Source organism: Dermacentor andersoni, chromosome 8, assembly GCF_023375885.2.
Source record: "Dermacentor andersoni chromosome 8, qqDerAnde1_hic_scaffold, whole genome shotgun sequence".
Classification (NCBI taxonomy): Eukaryota; Metazoa; Arthropoda; class Arachnida; order Ixodida; family Ixodidae; genus Dermacentor; species Dermacentor andersoni.
The window spans coordinates 3157217-3177699 of record NC_092821.1 but is presented as its reverse complement, the minus strand read 5'-3'; the positions used below and the strand labels follow the sequence as shown (position 1 = coordinate 3177699).

The following is a 20483-nucleotide window of genomic DNA, read 5'->3' as shown; positions in this document are numbered from 1 at the left end:
GAGATCATGTGGGAATATGTTGTAGTACTTAAGTATGTGTATGCCTTCTACTAAAGTTAGTTGCAAGTTCAGCGATGTCCTGTGTGTTTTCTGCCTTCTGTCTTTGTCGTCTTGCGCTGCCCCTTCAAGATGTTCAAATAAAACAGAGCATTACGGTGAATCATTTCCAAAGCATATACCCTAGTTTTTGTGTTGTAGTCTCGTAACGTGCCGGCATACTCGAGGGTAGGTCAATTAAGCTATTTCAAATCAAGTAGGCAGGCTCGTTTCGTGAGAAGCGTTGTTACATTTGTGCCATATGAAACAAAGCGTACAAAATAATGGAGGACATGTATTTGTAATCTACCCAGCAGTATCCATTAGCAACAAATGTAAAGTTGGGACAAAAGGTTATACTAAATTTTACCTACCACAATCACAATATATTACATTCGCGTATAAGCCCTTTGTTATTTTCACTCGAAGGCATTTGCACTCAAATAGACTTGAAAGCAGCTGAGACGAAATATTAGATGGAAATAGATAGCAGTTTTTTTTATTAGTTATTCTTGGTGGAAAGTCAAACTGAATCCTGCTTTAGCTATTCCTGACAAGGTAAATGAGCAATAACGATTTGTTTCTGTTTCACGGTGACACAGGGCATTTATTTTCACACGCTTAGCTACCCAAGCATCGTCACTAAGACCACTCGTTTTTGTAATTTACGATAAGGACTTTCCGAATAATGTTATCTCACATATTATACTTTTTGCATACGACCGTGTTTTGTAAACCGAAATCCCTGGCGAATCGAGCACCCTCCTCCTTCAAAGTATACTCAACATGCTTTCAAAATTGGTGTGATGCACAGTTTACGACTCTCAATGTTAATAAATGTATGGCGAGGAGGATTTCACGTAATAGTGGCTCACCTGACCCCCTACATTCATGGCTCCGCTCTCTGTTTCGTTAATATACACAAACGCCTACGCGTCAACGTTACAACTAATCTGTCTTACAATAAGGGTATCAAGTACGTTTGTAAGAGTGCTAACCACCCAGTAGGTTACCTTCGTGAAATCTTTTGCTCATCCTAAGCGACTGATTATGCTTAATCTGTCTGATACCTTTCAAATCATTTGTTTCTTAAACAGTTGACTGCGTTCTATGATGTAGTGTCAGAAGCAGGCCAACAAAATGTCCCTCAAATGTTTCCCCTCATCATATAGGTCATCATAGGTCTACTTCGTGTTTTAAAGCTTTTTTTGCGTACCATTCCAAGGTTTCGCCTGGGTCGGTCCACCAGGTACAAGTTGGTACATATAGGTTCATATCGTGAACACGCCTACCAGGTTTGAGATGGTTGCCGTGTCTTGATGATCATCGCATACCCACAATGGGGGATCCGCCAAAAAGCGTGCTCATTATGATGGCGATTCTCATACTATGGCACACATCCACACCGGTGGTTCACCAACAAGCGGTAGATAAATATCGGTACAACGCCAACTACCGTTGAATCACCGCGTGTTGATGAAGATCGCATACCCACAACAGGGATCTGCCAAAAAATTGTGTTAATTATGATGACGATTTTCATACTATGGCGCACATCCACAGCGGTGGTTCCTCAAGAAGCGGTAGGTACATATCGTCACAACGCCAACTAGCTTTGAGAAGATCGCCGCGTGTTCATGATGATCGCATACCCACAACGGGAGTTCTATAAAAAAGCGTGTTGAATATAATGACGATTCTCATACTATAGCGCATATCCACAATAGTGGTTCGCCAATAAACGGTAGGTACATATTGTTGCAATACCAACTAGCTGTGACATGTCGCCGCGTGTCGATGATGACCGCATATCCACAATGGGGGATCCGTCTAAATGTGTGTTAATTATGAGTACGATTCTCAGATTATGGAGCATATCCACAACGTTTCGTCCCCAAGAAGCGGTAGGTACATATTGTTACAACGCCAACTAGGTTTGAGATGATCGCCGCATGTAGATGATCGCATACCCACAACTGGAGATCTGCCAAAAAGTGTGCTGATGATGACTACAATTCTCATACTATGGCGCATATCCTAAATGGTAGTTTCCCAAGAAGCGATAGGTAAATATTGTCACAACGCCAAATAGCTTTGAGACGATCGCCGCGTGTTCATGATGATCGCATACCCACAACGGGGGATCTGCCAAAAACCGTGTTGATCATGATGACGATTGTCATGCTATGACACACATCCACACCGGTGGTTCGCCAAAAAGCGGTAGGTACATATCGTTGCGACACCAACTAGCTTTGAGCTGATCGCCGCGTGTTCATGATGATCGCATACCCACAACTGGGGATCTGCCAAAAACCGTGTTGATTATGATGACGATTGTCATACTATGGCACACATCCACACCGGTGGTTCGCCAAAAAGCGGTAGGTACATATCGTTGCAACACCAACTAGCTTTCAGCTGATCGCATACCCACAACGGGAGATCTACGAAAAGGCGTGTTCATTATGATGACGATTCTCATACTATGGCGCATATCTACAACGGTGGTTCGCCAAGAAGCGGTAGGTACATATTGTTACAACGCCGAATAGCTTTGAGATGAATGCCGCCTATCGATGATGATCGCAGACCCACCACGGGAGATCTACCACAAGGCGTGTTCATTATGATGACGATTCTCATACTATGGCGCATATCTACAACGGTGGTTCGCCAAGAAGCGGTAGGTACATATTGTTACAACGCCAAATAGCTTTGAGATGAATGCCGTGTGTCGATGATGATCGCAGGCCCACAACGGGAGATCTACCAAGACGCGTGTTCATTATGATGACGATTCTCATACTATGGCGCATATCTACAACGGTGGTTCGCCAAGAAGCGGTAGGTACATATTGTTACAACGCCGAATAGCTTTGAGATGAATGCCGCCTATCGATGATGATCGCAGACCCACCACGGGAGATCTACCACAAGGCGTGTTCATTATGATGACGATTCTCATACTATGGCGCATATCTACAACGGTGGTTCGCCAAGAAGCGGTAGGTACATATTGTTACAACGCCAAATAGCTTTGAGATGAATGCCGTGTGTCGATGATGATCGCAGGCCCACAACGGGAGATCTACCAAGACGCGTGTTCATTATGATGACGATTCTCATACTATGGCGCATATCTACAACGGTGGTTCGCCAAGAAGCGGTAGGTACATATTGTTACAACGCCGAATAGCTTTGAGATGAATGCCGCCTATCGATGATGATCGCAGACCCACCACGGGAGATCTACCACAAGGCGTGTTCATTATGATGACGATTCTCATACTATGGCGCATATCTACAACGGTGGTTCGCCAAGAAGCGGTAGGTACATATTGTTACAACGCCAAATAGCTTTGAGATGAATGCCGTGTGTCGATGATGATCGCAGGCCCACAACGGGAGATCTACCAAGACGCGTGTTCATTATGATGACGATTCTCATACTATGGCGCATATCTACAACGGTGGTTCGCCAAGAAGCGGTAGGTACATATTGTCACAACGCCAAATAGCTTTGAGATGAATGCCGTGTGTCGATGATGATCGCAGGCCCACAACGGGAGATCTACCAAGACGCGTGTTCATTATGATGACGATTCTCATACTATGGCGCATATCTACAACGGTGGTTCGCCAAGAAGCGGTAGGTACATATTGTTACAACGCCGAATAGCTTTGAGATGAATGCCGCGTGTCGATGATGATCGCAGACCCACAATGGGAGATCTACCAAGAGGCGTGTTCATTATGATGACGATTCTCATACTATGGCGAGGGTGAGAACAGACGTTTCTGACAAAAAAAAAGAAAAGGTTTTGGAGTGCAATCGCGCGAGCGCGTCCGTGCCACTACTCACGCATTAGTCTTCTTCTTTCAAATCTGGCTACATTGCCGGTACATCCCCAGCGCAGACTTTCATTTCTCTTCTGTCGTCGTAATGGGGAGGCAGCGTATAGAGGTATTTGAGGCAGTGCTTAAAGTGGTATGAGTCATTCATTTTCTTACGTGACGGACACGTTTAATAACATATGTGATTCGCGAATCTGGGTGTGTTCCTATATCGTCACGATGACCACAGATCACAGCAATAAATCGGTTCGTAACTTTGCTAAAAATTCTGTGTCACCCGTGTGTCGTGCGCTAAACAGTTTTGCTGGTCATTCGCTTTCACAGGGCGGAATGGCTTCAGATGTTTTTTACTTTTATTTTTCATTAAAAGTTATACTTGTGACGACAGTTATATTCATTTTCTTTATATTTGGTGGCCTTTAATACTTTTGTGCAGTAGGTAGGGCATGAACTTTATTTTCTTTTAGGTAATTTATAATCACCGCCACCATTTACCATCTAGACTAAGCAATGAAACCAAACGGAAGTGAAAGAAATTATCGTATTGTCGAAGAAATATTCCCATCACTTACCCAACAGCTAAACAAACAACGTCCCTGCGCTAGAAACGTAATGCCTTGTCGTTATTAGGTCGCAATTAAAGCATCCATCGGCGACACACGCAGCTTAATAAAAATTATCATTGTAGTCATGATCAGCCTAAACAGCATCCACTGCAAAACTGCACGTTTTGGTCTCACCTGACGGGAGTTCGGTGGCGTCACGGTAGCAAGTCTGCTGGCATCGACAGAGCAACCGTTTCGTTGACCTGCAGTGGTGTTTTGGCTGAGTATCGGGTGGTTCCATGTGTCTCGCTAACTTTATTTTAGTTCCTGGTTGACTGGCATTCCTTGCGTCAGCCGTCTTGGGCTGACGTCGACCATTTCTCCTGGCCAAGCGCAATCCGGCTGGTCAGCATCCCTGCCATCTACTGAATTAACTCTAGATTTATTTTTCGCAGTGGTGTCAGCACCATTCCTGTTGCGCTTGTGCCTATCAGTGGAGGTTCCATCAGAATCACGAATCCACAAGCTGTCCAGAAGGCACTTAGGACCACGTTCAACCACTTCCAAACCATCACTGACGTGCGAGCCTTCGGACGGGGAGGCATAGTGTGCCGTTCACCCGACCAGACCTGTATTGAATACCTCTTGAAAGGCACTTTATTCGCTTCCACCCCGGTTAGTGCTTTTATTCCGGCTCACCTTGCGTGCACTAAGGGTCTTGTACAGGACGTAGACTCCCGATTAAGCCCAACTGAAACCCTAGACAAGCTCTCCGCAGCAGGTGTCATTGCTATCTGCAGGTGCATTCGACTGATAAATAACGAGAGGGTTCCGGCGGAATCTTTAATTGCAACGTTTGTGGGCACATCATGTCCTTCTGAAATAAAGATGTGGCCTCTTGTGTTCCGTGTAGAGACACTCGCGCCACGCCCAATCCAGTGTCAGAATTGTAGGAAATTCGGGCACAGCGTAGGAGGATGTAAGTCTAGCTTGCGTTGTTGCATCTATGGATATGGTCATTCTTCAAGTGAATGCTCCGACCAATCTCAAAAGTGCTGCCTTTGTAGGGGAGCACCCCCAGCAGATTATTCGAACTGCTCAGCTCGCGCTCAAGAAATACAAATTCTTGAAATAATCGACCGCCGTCGCTGCTCCCGAAGAGATGCAATTGCAGTTATTAAAGACAGGGCCTTCGGATACTCTGGTGTTACAGCGCGCAACACTCCAAGCGTGGATCTTAATCTCTCCGAAGCAATTGACTCTGCTGTGGAAAAAGCAATGGCTAAAGCTATGGATAAATGATGTTCAGTCTCTCTGATTGCTTAGCGCAAATTATTTCCAGTCAGATGATGCAAATAATGCTGACACCAATGCAGTTCCCAGTATCTAACGCCACACCTTGAATGCCTCGCAACGAGGTAGAGACGCCTTCTACATTTGCTGAACATTCCACAGACACAACTCCGCTAGTCAAACCAGGCGAGGCTGAGCCCTCTTATTCAAACACTGTTAGTGTCACAGATATGGAACTTGACACTCGAGCTCCCAAACGTATGGGATCCCCAATTTCCAAAACTATGAAACAAAAATAAAAAAGCGTCAACCATCTCCTATCATTACACTGGCACAACACCGGAGGGCACAACACCACCAGAACAACGATGTTCACAACGCTTCTAACCGTCCAGGTACTGACGTGCCTGGTACCTTGACCCGTTTGCCCTTCCCTGACCGCCCAAAGCCCGCCTGGAACCACCTACCTGCACGAAACAAGCTCTCCGCCAACCCCTTTGCCTCTCATCAAGCCGAATTGCACCAGCCGCCTGTTTCCAGCACGAGCCCGGCACACCACCTCAGTGGGCTCGGCAACGCAACTGCGATGGGCTTCCCTCTAACTCATCGTCTTTTTGCCGTGCAGGTAGTCAACCTTGCCCTGGCCTATTTTTCGTCTACCTACGCCTTAACCGGACCCGAAGTACCAAGAATTCACCGTTCATTTCCCTTGGACTTACCCCCTCTCCCGTCTGATCCGTCACCAGCAGAACAATTGCCCGCGCCCTTGTACAGCAGTCCTGTAGTGTGTTCTTCAGAGTATCTCGTCTGTGCAGCGGACGGGCCTCTTGGATCACAAGCCAAGAGATCGCCAACAGCATCAAGCGAAGATGATAAAAGGCGCGGCGCGCTCCAACTGCTCTTCAGTGGGCTCGGCAACGCAACTGCGATGGGCTTCGCTCTAACTCATCGCCTTTTTGCCGTGCAGGTAGTCAACCTTGCCCTGGCCTATTTTTCGTCTACATACGCCTTAACCGTACCCGAAGTACCAAGAATTCACCGTTCATTTCCCTTGGACTTACCCCCTCTCCCGTCTGATCCGTCACCAGCAGAACAATTGCCCGCGCCCTTGTACAGCAGTCCTGTAGTGTGTTCTTCAGAGTATCTCGTCTGCGCACCTGACGGGCCTCTTGGATCACAAGCCAAGAGATTGCCAACAGCATCAAGCGAAGATGATAAAAGGCGCGGCGCGCTCCAACTGCTCTTCAGCGGGCTCGGCAACGCAACTGCGATGGGCTTCCCTCTAACTCATCGTTTTTTTGCCGTGCAGGTAGTCAACCTTGCCCTGGCCTATTTTTCGTCTACCTACGCCTTAACCGGACCCGAAGTACCAAGAATTCACCGTTCATTTCCCTTGGACTTACCCCCTCTCCCGTCTGATCCGTCACTAGCAGAACAATTGCCCGCGCCCTTGTACAGCAGTCCTGTAGTGTGTTCTTCAGAGCATCTCGTCTGCGCACCGGACGGGCCTCTTGGATCACAAGCCAAGAGATCGCCAACAGCATCAAGCGAAGATGATAAAAGGCGCGGCGCGCTCCAACTGCTCTTCAGTGGGCTCGGCAACGCAACTGCGATGGGCTTCGCTCTAACTCATCGCCTTTTTGCCGTGCAGGTAGTCAACCTTGCCCTGGCCTGTTGTTCGTCTACCTAAGCCTTAACCGTACCCGAAGTACCAAGAATTCACCGTTCATTTCCCTTGGACTTACCCCATCTCCCGTCTGATCCGTCACCAGCAGAACAATTGCCCCCGCCCTTGTACAGCAGTCCTGTAGTGTGTTCTTCAGAGCATCCAGTCTGCGCACCGGACCGGCCTCTTGGATCACAAGCCAAGAGATCGCCAACAGCATCAAGCGAAGATGATAAAAGGCGCGGCGCGCTCCAACTGCTCTTCAGTGGGCTCGGCAACGCAACTGCGATGGGCTTCGCTCTAACTCATCGCCTTTTTGCCGTGCAGGTAACGAATTGCTTTTCTTTATACGCCCCCCGTACTCGCTACCCTGCGCTCTTAGCGTTGCCGAGCCCACGCTTTTGTTTATCGATTGCGTATGACTGTGCCGAGGTTGTTCTATTGCTGTTAGTTCTGTCGGGCGATGTCGAACTGAACCCAGGGCCTACTCTTCGTTCCGCATCCAGTCAAACATTTGGTAATGAAGCAGTTGGCGAAATAATGACACGCTTGAAGAACTGAAGTCAGGACAGTCATCGTTACTTAATGAAATAAAACATATCCACGCCAAGTTGTCGCAAAATGACAAAGCGTTTGAAGAAATTCGGAACCGCCTCCTAAAAATTAAGCAGGATTGTTCATCTGTTCTCGCACTGAAAGAAAAGTTAGATGACGTTGAAGCTGTCGCAAACGAAAACGCAGATAAGCTTTCCCAATTTTCGTCAAAAATGGATGCCTACGAAGATAATGCCCGCAGATCAAACCTTCTATTTTATGGCATAACCGACAACCCGGATGAAACTTGGAACAAAGCCGAGGGTTTGGTGATTGAACTCTGCAAAACGAAGCTCAGCGTTGATTTGCAGCCAGTTGACATTGAGCGCGTTCACAGGATTGGCTCTCTTGATGTAAACAAAACAAGACCTATAATTGCCAAGTTCGCGCACTTCAAAGTTAAAGAGCGCATTCTGGCAAACTCGGGTAAACTGAAAGATACTGATTTCAGTGTATCACCAGACTATTGACCAAACACGCGGCTCGCACGCAAAAAACTTGTTGCATTTGCAAAACCTCAAGGCAAACATTATAAGCTTCGTTACAACCGGTTAATAATGGACAGCTCCACCTATGTATATGATCATTCTACGGACAAAGTAATCAAACGACCATCATAGCTAAAAAATGATCCTGGTGAACAACAAAGAAAATGCCTTCTTTCGATTTTATATACCAACATTAGAAGCTTTCTGCCAAAGCTCGACTCTGTTTCTAAGCTTATTTCCACCACAGATAGCAACGTTCTTATTCTAACTGAAACTTGGCTAAACACAACCATTGATAACACCGAAATTCAGATTGCCTTAACCGCCTTCGATATATTCCGATGCAATCGTGATGTGAGGCGAGGAGGAGGAGTGTTAATAGCCACTAACCGCAACTTCATTGTTTCAAAATTGATATCTCCTCTCCATTGGAAATACTGTTTGTGTGCACTAAAAATTCTCACCCACCCTTAATATTCGGATGTCGCTACCGTCCTCCTGATGCCGATTCAAGCTTTGTTACATGCTTCCATGAGGCACTTTGCACTCTGGCACATTCTTTTCCTAACGCGCCAATCATTCTGTTCGGCGATTTCAACTTTCCAGCAATAGTATGGTCTGACATAGCACAAACATTATCGAAGCGCAATGCAGAAAGTGAATTTCTTGACACGTGTCTTACGTTTGGCTTATCTCAGCTCATCTTCAATCCAACAAGGCATATAAATCAATCGTCCAGCTTGCTCGACCGCTTGTTTGCCACGCATCCTGACAACTTTTCTGAGATAACATTTTTGCCCGGGCTTAGTGATCATGCTGTAATTCACGCTACTTATCAATTTCATATAGCATATCCCCCCAAAATAAGAAAAATCATAACGCTCTACGACAGAGGGGATTATGTCGCATTCAATGAAAAGTTAACTCAGTTCAGTTACTCCTTTCTTGAAACGTTCACTTGTTCCGTTGAAGATAACTGGTTAATGTTTAAATCCAAAATGCAAGAACTAACGAAAGCCCATATTCCTACCATCACTGTAACTGAACGGCCCTCACCCCCTTGGTTTAATAACACATTAAAACGCCTGAAAAATAAAAATAAAAGGCTTTATCGTATTGCCAAGCAATCTAACATGTCACGCGCATGGGAAAAGTACCGCTGCATTCGCATACGCGAGTCGCATGTTAACCAAGGCGGAGACCAATTACAGTGTTACAGAAAAGGAGTGTTTGGCCATTGTGTGGGTGCTTGGCAAGTTTCGCCCATATTTATACGGCCGATCGTTTGACGTAGTGACCGACCACCACGCACTTTGTTGGGTGTCGACACTCAAAGATCCATCGGGCCGCGCTTGCCCGCTGGGCATTGCGATTCCAAGAATATGACGAGCCGTGGTTTACCGTTCCGGGTAAAAGCACTCCGACGCTTACGCTCTATCCCGATCGCCGCTTCCCCCAAAAGCCAGTCCCACTCCTCCTGCGAGTGCACATTATCCTCTCTGGACGTTGATACTATCGCTGCTGCACAGTGTAATGATCCCTGGACTGCATCTCTGCTCGACCTTCTCTCGGATACGTCGAACGTTCCAGCGTCACGTACGCTTCGGCGCCAAGTTCCTCATTTTGCGATTCGAGACCAGCTACTATATCGGCCCAACTATGCCCCAGAGGGACGCACCTGGTTACTCGTCATTCCGAGAATCTTTCGGCCCGAGCTCTGCTCCTCGTTCCACGTCGACCCTCAGTGGGGCCACGCGGGAGTCTTCAAGACCTACTAAAGACTTCGACACCGCTATTACTGGCGGGAAATGTACAATTTAGTTCGAAAGTTTGTCCGCTCTTGTCATGAGTGCCAACGCCGCAAAGCCCCACCGCACAACTTCGCCGGTGAACTCCAGCCTTTACAATGCCCATCCCGACCCTTTGATTGCGTGGGCATATATCTCTACGGGCCACTTCCGCTGACTCCTACCGGCAGCAGGTGAATAATCGTTGCGGTAGACCACTTAACCCCTTATGCGGAGACTGCTGCTCTACCAAATGCTACAGCGCAGGAGGTCGCTAATTTCATACTTCGCCGTTTTCTCCTTCGTCATGGAGGTCCACGTGAACTTTTAAGCGACAGAGGCCGCGCTTTTTATCCGAAGTCATCGAACAACTGCTTGCTGAATGCGCTATTGTTCATCGTAAATGCACTGCTTATCACCCGCAGACTCACAGTACCACAGAACGCTTTAATCGACCTCTTGGTAACATGCTCGCCATGTATGTCTCACCTGATCAATGTAATTGGGACCTAGTTCTTTCGTTTGTCACCTACGCCTACAGCACCGCAACTCAGGCCACTACCGGATTCTCACCCTTTTACCTTCTTTACGGCCGTCATCCTTCGCACACAATCTACACGATTCTGCCCTACCGGGCGGACCCATCTGAATGCCTACCGATCTCGGAAGCCGCCAGACACGCCGAGGAATGTCGCCAGCTGGCCCGCCGATTCACCTCGGACGACCAGAACCGTCAAAAAGCCGTTCACAATGGCCAGAACTCGACTCCCACTTTTCTCCCGGGCGCTCTCGTCTGGTTGTTAGTGCCACACCGCACGCCTGGGCTCGCTTCAAAACTCCTTCCGAAGTACGACGGGCCATACCGCGTTCTCGAGAGAACATCACCCGTTAATTACCTGGTTGAGCCGCTAACGCCACCGTCCGACATGCGACGTCGTAACCGCGAAGTCGTTCACGTTCAGCGTCTGAAGCCGTATCACCATTCTACCGTCCTTCCAGAAAACAAAGTCGCCAGGATGGCTCCTTTATTTCCGCGGCGCCATTGTAAGGAAAATAACGAACATGCGCACAGAGTCGGCAGTATCGGCAGCATCGAGCGCGCAGCAGAGGCTCGAGCTCGGGTACTGCTCGGTGCATCCCAGAACCGGTGGTCGCTACGAACTCCAATAAATCTCCTTTATAATATATATCCCTACTATCCCCACAAATACCGACAAAAATAACCAGTGGTTTACGCAACACCTAACACGTCTACTTAATAAAAGAAACGTCATTATCGAAATGCAAAGTTAACTAATAACCACAAAGCTTGGGATAGGTACGAACTAAGTGTCAAAAAATACATCAAGGAATTAAAAGCTTCCAAACACAAATATTTTCCAACTGACCTCTTATCAATCCTTCAGTCTAACCCTCGTAAATTTTTTCAGATCATCTCCCCGCCAATCCGCCAAACTCAGCTCCAGCTATCAGGCGACGCCCTTAACAGCCCTTAACAGCCCTTAACAGCTCTTAACAACTTCTTCACATCAGTATTTTCCCCCGCTATAAACTTCAGTTCTAACGAATTACCATACCACTCGCTGACCCCAATGCCCGATATCCAGGTTAACGCTGATCGAATAGCCGGGCTAACACAGGCTCTAAAATTATCCTCATCGGCTGGTTACGATCAAATCAGCAGCAAATTATTTAAAAACACCAGTTGCCTGTCAAGTGCAATACTTAGCTTACTTTTCAAGCAATCAATCAGTACTAGTGAAGTTCACCATGATTGGAAAAAGGCTCAAGTAATTTCCTTGCATAAGTCTGGTGATCGAACAAAAGCATTTAACTATCGTCCAGTTTCTCTAACCAGTATCCCCTCTAAACTGCTGGAACATATCATAGCAACCAATCACTACTTTGTATCAATTAACTTCTTCTATTCATACCAGCATGGTTTTAGAAAACTATTATCCTGAGAAACTCAGCTCTCTGAATTCACCGATGAAATCTTACAACACATGGACGATAGCCTACAAATTGACGCCATCTTCTTAGACTTTTCGAAGGCCTTTGACCGCATCCCCCACAATCACCTACTTGCCAAATTATCTGCTCTTGGAATCCTTATTATTACTTATTACTTGGATCGAACATTTCTTAAAAGGACGCGTACAATACACATCGGCTAACTCTTACGATTCACACCTTCCTGATGTTACATGCGGTGTCCCCCACCGAGCAGGCTTATCCCCCCTGTTATTTTTAATCTATACCAATGACCTGCCATGTAACACAAAAACCACACTCCGACTTTTTGCTGATGACTGCGTCATCTACAACGCCATTCATAACCCTGGTGATTCCATTGACCTACAAAAAGACATAGGCACTATCGTTTCATGGTGTGAAAAATGGTTCATGCCTCTTAACCTTAATAAGTGCCAATGTATGTCCTTTTCACGTAAGCGCAGCATTACAAATTGCGCGTACCACATAAGCTCCACTACAATACTACGAACAGACTGCTATAAGTATATAGGTGTTCACTTGACATCGTCATTATCATGGGTTACTCGCATTGAAACAATATGCGCAAACGCCTCGCGCACACTTGGTTTTTTGCGTCGCAATCTGAAATCTGCATCCCCCGCTATTAAAAAACTTGCATATCAGACATACGTTCGGCCGAAACTGGAGTACGCATCATCTATCTGCCACTCCTTGCAAGCATATGTCACCTACGAATTAGAAGCCATTCAGAATCGTGCTGCACGCTTTATCATGTCAAACTACTCAAGCAAAACCAGCATAACTGAACTAAAGCGCCCACTCAATCTTCCCAGCCTCCAATCACGTCGTACCATCTCGCGTGTCTGCATGCTTCACTCTTTCTATTATCACCCAATAGCCACACACCCTCGACTACAACCCCCGCCAAGAATCTCTCCCCGCCTTAACCACAGCTGTCCAATCGCGCACATTCAGTGCCGTACGTCTTTGATGAAGGATTCTTTTTTCCAAATGCAATAGCGCTGGGGGACACTCTACCCGACTGTATTGTCTCTTCCGCCAGCCACATGACTTTCCGTGGGAAACTAACAATCCACTGCACCTAGAATGGTTTGTTAAAAATGCATTTGCTACTTCACCCATTTTAAGTAATTAATTTATAGTGATTCATTCTCATGCATAGTATGTATTTAGTAGTATTGATCTAGTATGAATTTGTTGTATTTTATAATTTTTTAGAGTGATTTTGATGATAGTACCGCTTGCTCGGTTCCCTCCTGAGCGTTGTTTCCTTTTCTATTCTTCGTCCATCTTTTCTTCCTGTTTTCCCTCCATTGCGTGATGAAGAGTTCCTCACACTTTGTTTGCCTCCGCCTTATGTAATGCCTCCGGGCCATTAAGGCTTCAATAAATGAAATAACATGAAAGTACAGAAAGTATTCTAAAGGCGGCAGTTGCCGCTGCTGTGCGTTCAACACCATTGGACAGTTGAAAGTACTGCAGTGGAACTGTGTTTTTATATTTTCAGCTTTAACAGATTTATCTGGCCTATCTATTCAATTCAATCCAGATGTCTTAATTGTTCGAGAAACTTGGCTTTCACCAAATAAAAATTTTAATTTAAAAGGTTTTCAGTCTTTCCGATTAGATCGGCACTCGCGAGGTGGAGGATTACTGATACTTGTTTCCAGGAAAATTTGTCAAGAGGCACAAGTTTCCTTTCAAATCATGGATTTCGACTGCGAAATTTTGGCTATAGATTTCTCTCCCAGGGTACCATCCATTTTCAATTATAGATGCATATTTCCCCAACGGTGTGCAAAGTACACGTCAATTTGATAGGGATGCGGCTGCCTGTAGAAAATAAGTTTTGTTTGTAGGGGATTTTAATTCGCATCACGTGTCGTGGGGGCTAAAAACAGACTTGTATGCTAAGCAACTATGAGAGTGGACTATTGCTAGTCACCTTTCATGTCAAAACACAGAACAAGTAACGTTTGCTAGAGGTCCCTTTCGTTCGGTGTTAGATTTCGCATTTTGTAGCGCTAGCATTAAGGTTTTGTCGTGGGAAACGGTTGACTCAGCAACCAACAGTGATCATCTTCCAGTGTCATTTGAAATAATTTGTCCAATAACATCTTTAGAATACCAGGCATGCACATTTGTGAACCATGCGAAATTTAAGACGTCCTCGCGTTCAGCTATTTTGAAACTTGCCAATACCAATGATAAGGAAATCGCTTCAACCATTTGCTCAATTCTAGAGGATTCCCGGAAGCAAGATGAATTTGTCATCCCTTCGGCTAAAGGCACCGCTTGCCGTTGGTGGAATAATGAGTGCACGCGGGACTAGAGAAAAAGATAGGCCACTTGGAAAATGCTTCTGCATCATCATGATCATCATCATCAGCAGCAGCAGCAGCAGCAGCAGCAGCAGCAGCAGCAGCAGCAGCAGCAGCAGCAGCAGCAGCAGCAGAAGCCTGGTTACGCCCACTGCAGGGCAAAGGTCTCTCCCATACTTCTCCAGCTACCCCGGTCATGTACTAACTGGCCATGTCGTCCCTGTAAACTTCTTAATCTCATCCGCGGACCCAATTTTCGGCTGTCCCCTGCTACGCTTCCCTTTCCTTGGAATTGAGTCCGTAACCCTTAATGACCATCGGCTATCTTCCCTCCTCATTACATGTCCTGCCCATGCCCATTTCCTTTTCTTGATTTCAACTAAGATGTCATTAACTCGCGTTTGTTCCCTCACCCAATCTGCTCTTTTCTTATCCCTTAACGTTACACCCATAATTTTCTTTGCATAGCTCGTTGCGTCGTCCTCAATTTAAGTAGAACCCTTTTCGTAAGCCTCCAGGTTTCTGCCGCGTACGTGAGTACTGGGAAGATACAGCTGTTATACACTTTTCTCTTGAGGGGTAATGGCAAACTGCTGTTCATGACCTGAGAATGCCTGCCAAACGCGCCCCAGCCCATTCTTATTCTTCTGATTATTTCAGTCTCATGATCCGGATCCGCGGTCACTACCTGCCCTAAGTAGATGTATTCCCTTACCGCTTGCAGTGCCTCGATACCTATCGTAAACTGCTGTTCTCTTCCAAAACTGTTGAACATTACTTTAGTTTTTTGCAGACAAATTTTTCGACCCACCCTTCTGCTTCGCCTCTCCAGGTCAGTGAGCATGCATTCCAGTTGGTCCCCTGAGTTACTAAGCAAGGCAATATTATCAGCAAATCGCAAGTTACTGAGGTATTTTCCATTAACTCTTATCCCCAATTCGTCCCACTCCAGGTCTCTGAATACCTCCTGTAAACACGCTGTGAATAGCATTGGAGAGATCGTATCTCCCTGCCTGATGTCTTTCTTTATTGCGGCTTTGTTGCTTTCTTTATGGAGGACTATGGTGGCTGTGGAGGCGCCATAGATATCTTTCAGTATTTTTACATACGGCTGGTCTACAACCTGATTCCGTAGTGCCTCCATGACTGCTGAGGTATCGACTGAATGAAACGCTTTCTCGTAATCAATGAAAGCTATATATAAGGGTTAGTTATATTTCACACATTTCTTTATCACCCGATTTATAGTGTGAATATGGTAAATAGTTGAGTAGCCTTTACGGAATCCCGCCTGGTCCTTTGGTTGACGGAAGTCTAAGGTGTTCCTCATTCTATTTGCAATTACTATAGTAAATACTTTGTAAGCAGCGGACAGTAAGCTGACCTTTCTATGATTTTTCAACTCTTTGGCGTCCCCTTTCTTATGGATTAGGATTATGTTAGCGTTCTTCCAAGTTTCTGGTACGCTCGAAGTCATGAGGCATTGCATATACAGGGTGGCCAGTTTTTATTGAACAATCTGCCCATAATGTTCAACAAATCTGCTGTTACCTGATCCTCCTCAGCTGCCTTCCCCCTTTGCATAGCATCAAGGCTTTCTTTACTTCTTCCGGCGTTACTTGGGGGATTTCAAATTTCTCTAGACTATTCTGTCTTCCATTATCGTCGTGGGTGCCACTGGTACTGTATAAATCTCTATAGAACTTCTCAGTTACTTGAACTATCTCATCCATATTAGTAATGATATTGCCGGCTTTGTCTCTTAACGCATACATCTGATTCTTGCCAATTCCTAGTTTCTTCTTCACTGCTATTAGGCTTCCTCTGTTCCTGAGAGCGCGTTCACTTCTATCCATACTATACTTCCTTATGTCAGCTGCCTTACGCTTGTTGATTAACTTAGAAACTTCTGCCAGTTCTATTCTAGCTGTAGGGTTAGAGGCTTTGATACATTGGCGTTTCTTGATCAGATCTTTCGTCTTCTGCGATAGCTTACTGGCATCTTTTCTAACGGAGTTACCACAGACTTCTATTGCACACTCCTTGATGATGCCCATAAGATTGTCGTTCATCATAAGGCAGCGTCGAACATTAATTGAACACTTATGGGCCCGCTGTGGTGGCCTTGGGGCTATGGCAATGCTCGAGGTCACTGGTTCGATCTCGACCGCGGCAGACACATTTCGACGGGACGAGGTACAAGAACGCTCGTGTACTTAGATTTGGGTGGTCGCTAAATAACCCGAGGAGGTCAAAATTGTTCCGTAGTCCACCAATACGGCGTGCCTTATGCTCTGATGGCGGTTTTGGCACGCACAGTCTCATAATGCAATTAAAGTGCTATCAGAGGCAATGGCAATGCTAATCTTCTGGGAAGTTGTAAACAATGGCGCAAAAGAATAACTCAATAAACATGTCTCGCTGTGTCTTCTGTGTACTACGCAGACAAACAGCAATGGTACGTGCAAAGGAACGTTTATCATCAACTCACCACTCTGGTATTGCGCTAAATGCTGAAAAATTTTAAATTGGCCATCAATATCGCCGCTAGTTATTGTCAATCAAAGCAAACAGCACAGAAAGCTTCCCTCACATCCATTCTCACAATGCATGGGATCCGCCTAATTTTCGGTCAGCTTTGTCATTCAGCATATACATGTGTAATGTAGAGCACAAGAAAGGAAACTTGCAACCGCAGCATCCGGTAGCACAGCGTTCGCAATCTCAGCTCACAAGCATCTGCTGAGGTAGCAATGTTATTGCGATAGCGATTACGCGGACGCTCCAGGCGGAAGTGCGTCGTCGGCATTGTCGTGTTGTCCTGCTATCTACGACGCATGTGCGAACCGCTCGCTCCAGAAATGTTTTGTTCGCTTGCCTCCACAAGCGACGGAGTGGAGGCACCGTGCTCCTAGGGTTTGCGGGGGGGGCAGCAGTCAGATTTTCCCAGCCGGCACGAGCGTTGCGCATTTATAAAGTATCACTGCTGCTGCATACCTGTGCTCGCACCCCGCTATGATGAACGTCAAGCTAAATTTGCGTATACCATTCTTTGGACCTTCATTGACGCTGACTGTTTGGTCCCATCCGGTGCAGGTGCGACCCATGCGCTGCACTCTGACGAAGGGTTTCGTACAGGCGGCGATTGTTCGGTCACTGTGGGATATGTGGTTAGCAGTGCAGGGAGCCTTCGCGCTGGTGGCTACTCACGTTCTTGTGGATTTAAAAACTATCTACCTTTGTAGTCTATCTGTCGAAGCAATCCTACATTAATGAACGCAGTACGCAATAATAGTCCGAACATGCTTAATTGCTGCAATTTGGTGGCCTTATAAAGTAATATTTTGCTGTAAACAATCCAGAGTCAGAAAGGCTTCTGGCGCCTGAAGTAGGCGAATTCGTGTACTGGCCATTCCCACGTAGGCTTAGCCGCTGTGCTTGCAGCTTCCATAGATACTAGCGCCAGTCTTCCCTCCAGTGACCGCTAGCACGCTTCGCATGGTGCCAGCGTTCCAGTTAATCTTGTACTTCAATGCATAAAACGACGTTTTCTTAAGAAAGTAACTGAAACGCCAATGCATTTCTTCGCGAAGTTTGGGAATTAATATATCGAAACTAGTGTCAACCTGAGAATTCGTTGCGAACTCTGCGGCTAGAATTTGTAAATTGCAATATGTGCCATAACGTAATTAGTGAAAACGTAATTATTAAGCTTTATTAATTAGTAGATTGTGCTTTTTAATTTCTTGTGCAAGTAACGTCCACCTGTTCGGGTAGACCAACTCACGAACTATAACTGCGCAATCTGCCGCAGGCAACTTCTAAAAATATTTGAAAGTGTTCGCTGAAACACCCGGGATAATACCAAGCGTGAAAACACTTGTCTCGATTCGACGCTGACGAGAAGGCATCGTGAACGTCCTGCAAGATATGATTATTCAGCTCGCTTGAGGTTGCTGTCGGTATGGAAAGCTTGTGCGTCCGGTTCCCATAGAGACGGCTCATCGGTGAGGTGATTGCGGTTTAAATCATTGAGCAGTTGCTGTTGCGCCAGGTCTTTTTTCACAAGTATTTACCCGAGCTAAACTTGCTGAACAATCTGTACGCAGGCCGTAAAATCTAGAAAATGAAGCCTGTAAAACTGAATGAACACGTTAAGTTACTTGCTTATTGGCTGGATGATTCTGCACCATATAACCAAAGTTCATGCAAACGCACCATGCAGAATATAGAATATGATTATGCAAATCCTCATAGTTGCAGTATCTCTATGAAACGTAATTAGGAAGGAACAGCGCCAACTAGGACGACCACGAGAGGGAGAACGACACAGGACAAGCGCTCGACCTGTGTCGTTCTCCCTCTCGTGATCGTCTTAGTTGGCGCGGTTCCTTCCTATTTCAAGTAGGCACCATCTAGCCCAAATGAATGTTGTCCAGACCCGTGGATCTATGAAATGGGCCTGAATGCTTATATGTACTTTAACTATGTCATTATAGAGCGTGGTAAACTAAGCGCAAAAAAGAAAACCCTCATCCATGCCACCATATTTCGACTGGTACAGCGCTATTTCAAAAACTTGCAGGATTTCTGCATGTTTCGCTATGAATCAGACAGAATTGATTGCGTTAGGCGACTGTCTTGGTTTAATACAATAGAAAGCAATGTCTGCCTGAGGCAGAAACTCAAGATCGTTTTCAATTTCTTTTTGCGTATGATATTTAAACATAGAAGTTAACTATGATAATATGCAGAATTTGAGCGTTTTTCTGGTATGCAACCCCTTCCATGCCTTTTCGATAAAAATTTGCAGCAGTCACTCGGTAACGGTGGTACCTGCGTCAGCTTTGGCAGCACTGACAAGCAGTGAGGCGGCAACTGTCAGCGCGGCGAAGGCAGCGAGCGCCATGGTAGCAACCTGCAAGTAAATGATTGAAAAAGTTAGGCACAGGTTCAGAAACTTCCATCATGGCCGTTAAACAGTGCATTTCACGAAAGGAAACCTTCCTCAAAGATTCGTATTCTCACGTTGTAGAGTTATGGTAAAGAGCTCGTCTGCGCCAAAATTGTGTTCAAGAACGCAAGTAACACTGGTAACACATCAGATCGCTAGATCATTGGTCGCCGCCTTGTTCACACACACACACACACACACACACACACACACACACACACACACACGCACACGCACGCGCGCGCACACGCACACGCACACTTTCATTTCATTTATTAGACAGTTTTAGTATAGCGTAAAGCAGCAAACGCAAAGAGTTAGCGTTAGCGTTAGCGTTGCGTGCACCACACTGCGCATGCGCTATACGCTAAAGCTGCTGGAGCTCTTACGTACGTACGCTATTTTCAGGATTTAGCGTTGAACGCTAACGCACGCAAGGGGAGCCTTACGTACGGCAAGATGGCGGCGCCAGTCGAAGTGAGAGCAGCCCGCTTCGGATCTATCGAGTCGTCTGCCTGAACTGCTAGGCTCTATCCTTCCCCACTAATGCTCGTGTTCGCCTTAGATTTGTGTGATGATGCTTCGGCAGCGGAGCACAGGTGACAAATGGGCGTTGTTTGCGATATACGTCCTCGATTAGCCGGGCAGTAGGCTTAACTAGAGGGTTTGCTAATGTTTGCTCATGTTTGCTGTATCCGCCTCGAGATGGCGCCCAAGTGTATTTCGCTCGTTCGCTTGGTGTAAAGCCGCATGTGAAGCCGATGCATGTCATGTTTTCCGCGGCAAAACACAGTAGTGTGGTCGGTGCTGTGGTCACAATGCGTGTGCGTTTTACCAACGACGACGATATGAACCTCGTGAAGGAGGTTTTCGCCTTGAACCCATTCGGATGGACGTCAAGGTGGGCGTCCGTCGCAAAAAA

At 46.1% G+C, this 20483-nt stretch overlaps 1 protein-coding gene across 1 annotated transcript in view; it reads right to left on the bottom strand.

Moving 5' to 3' along the window:
- The window catches only part of LOC126526714 (uncharacterized), a 140741-nt gene extending 121220 nt beyond the window's left edge, over positions 1 to 19521 (bottom strand). Inside the window, exon 1 of the mRNA XM_055068347.2 lies at positions 19444 to 19521. Coding sequence (XP_054924322.2) covers positions 19444 to 19516 — 73 coding nt within the window. The 5' untranslated portion in view covers positions 19517 to 19521. The remainder of the gene's footprint in view (positions 1 to 19443) is intronic.
- Positions 19522 to 20483: the final 962 nt, after the last annotated feature.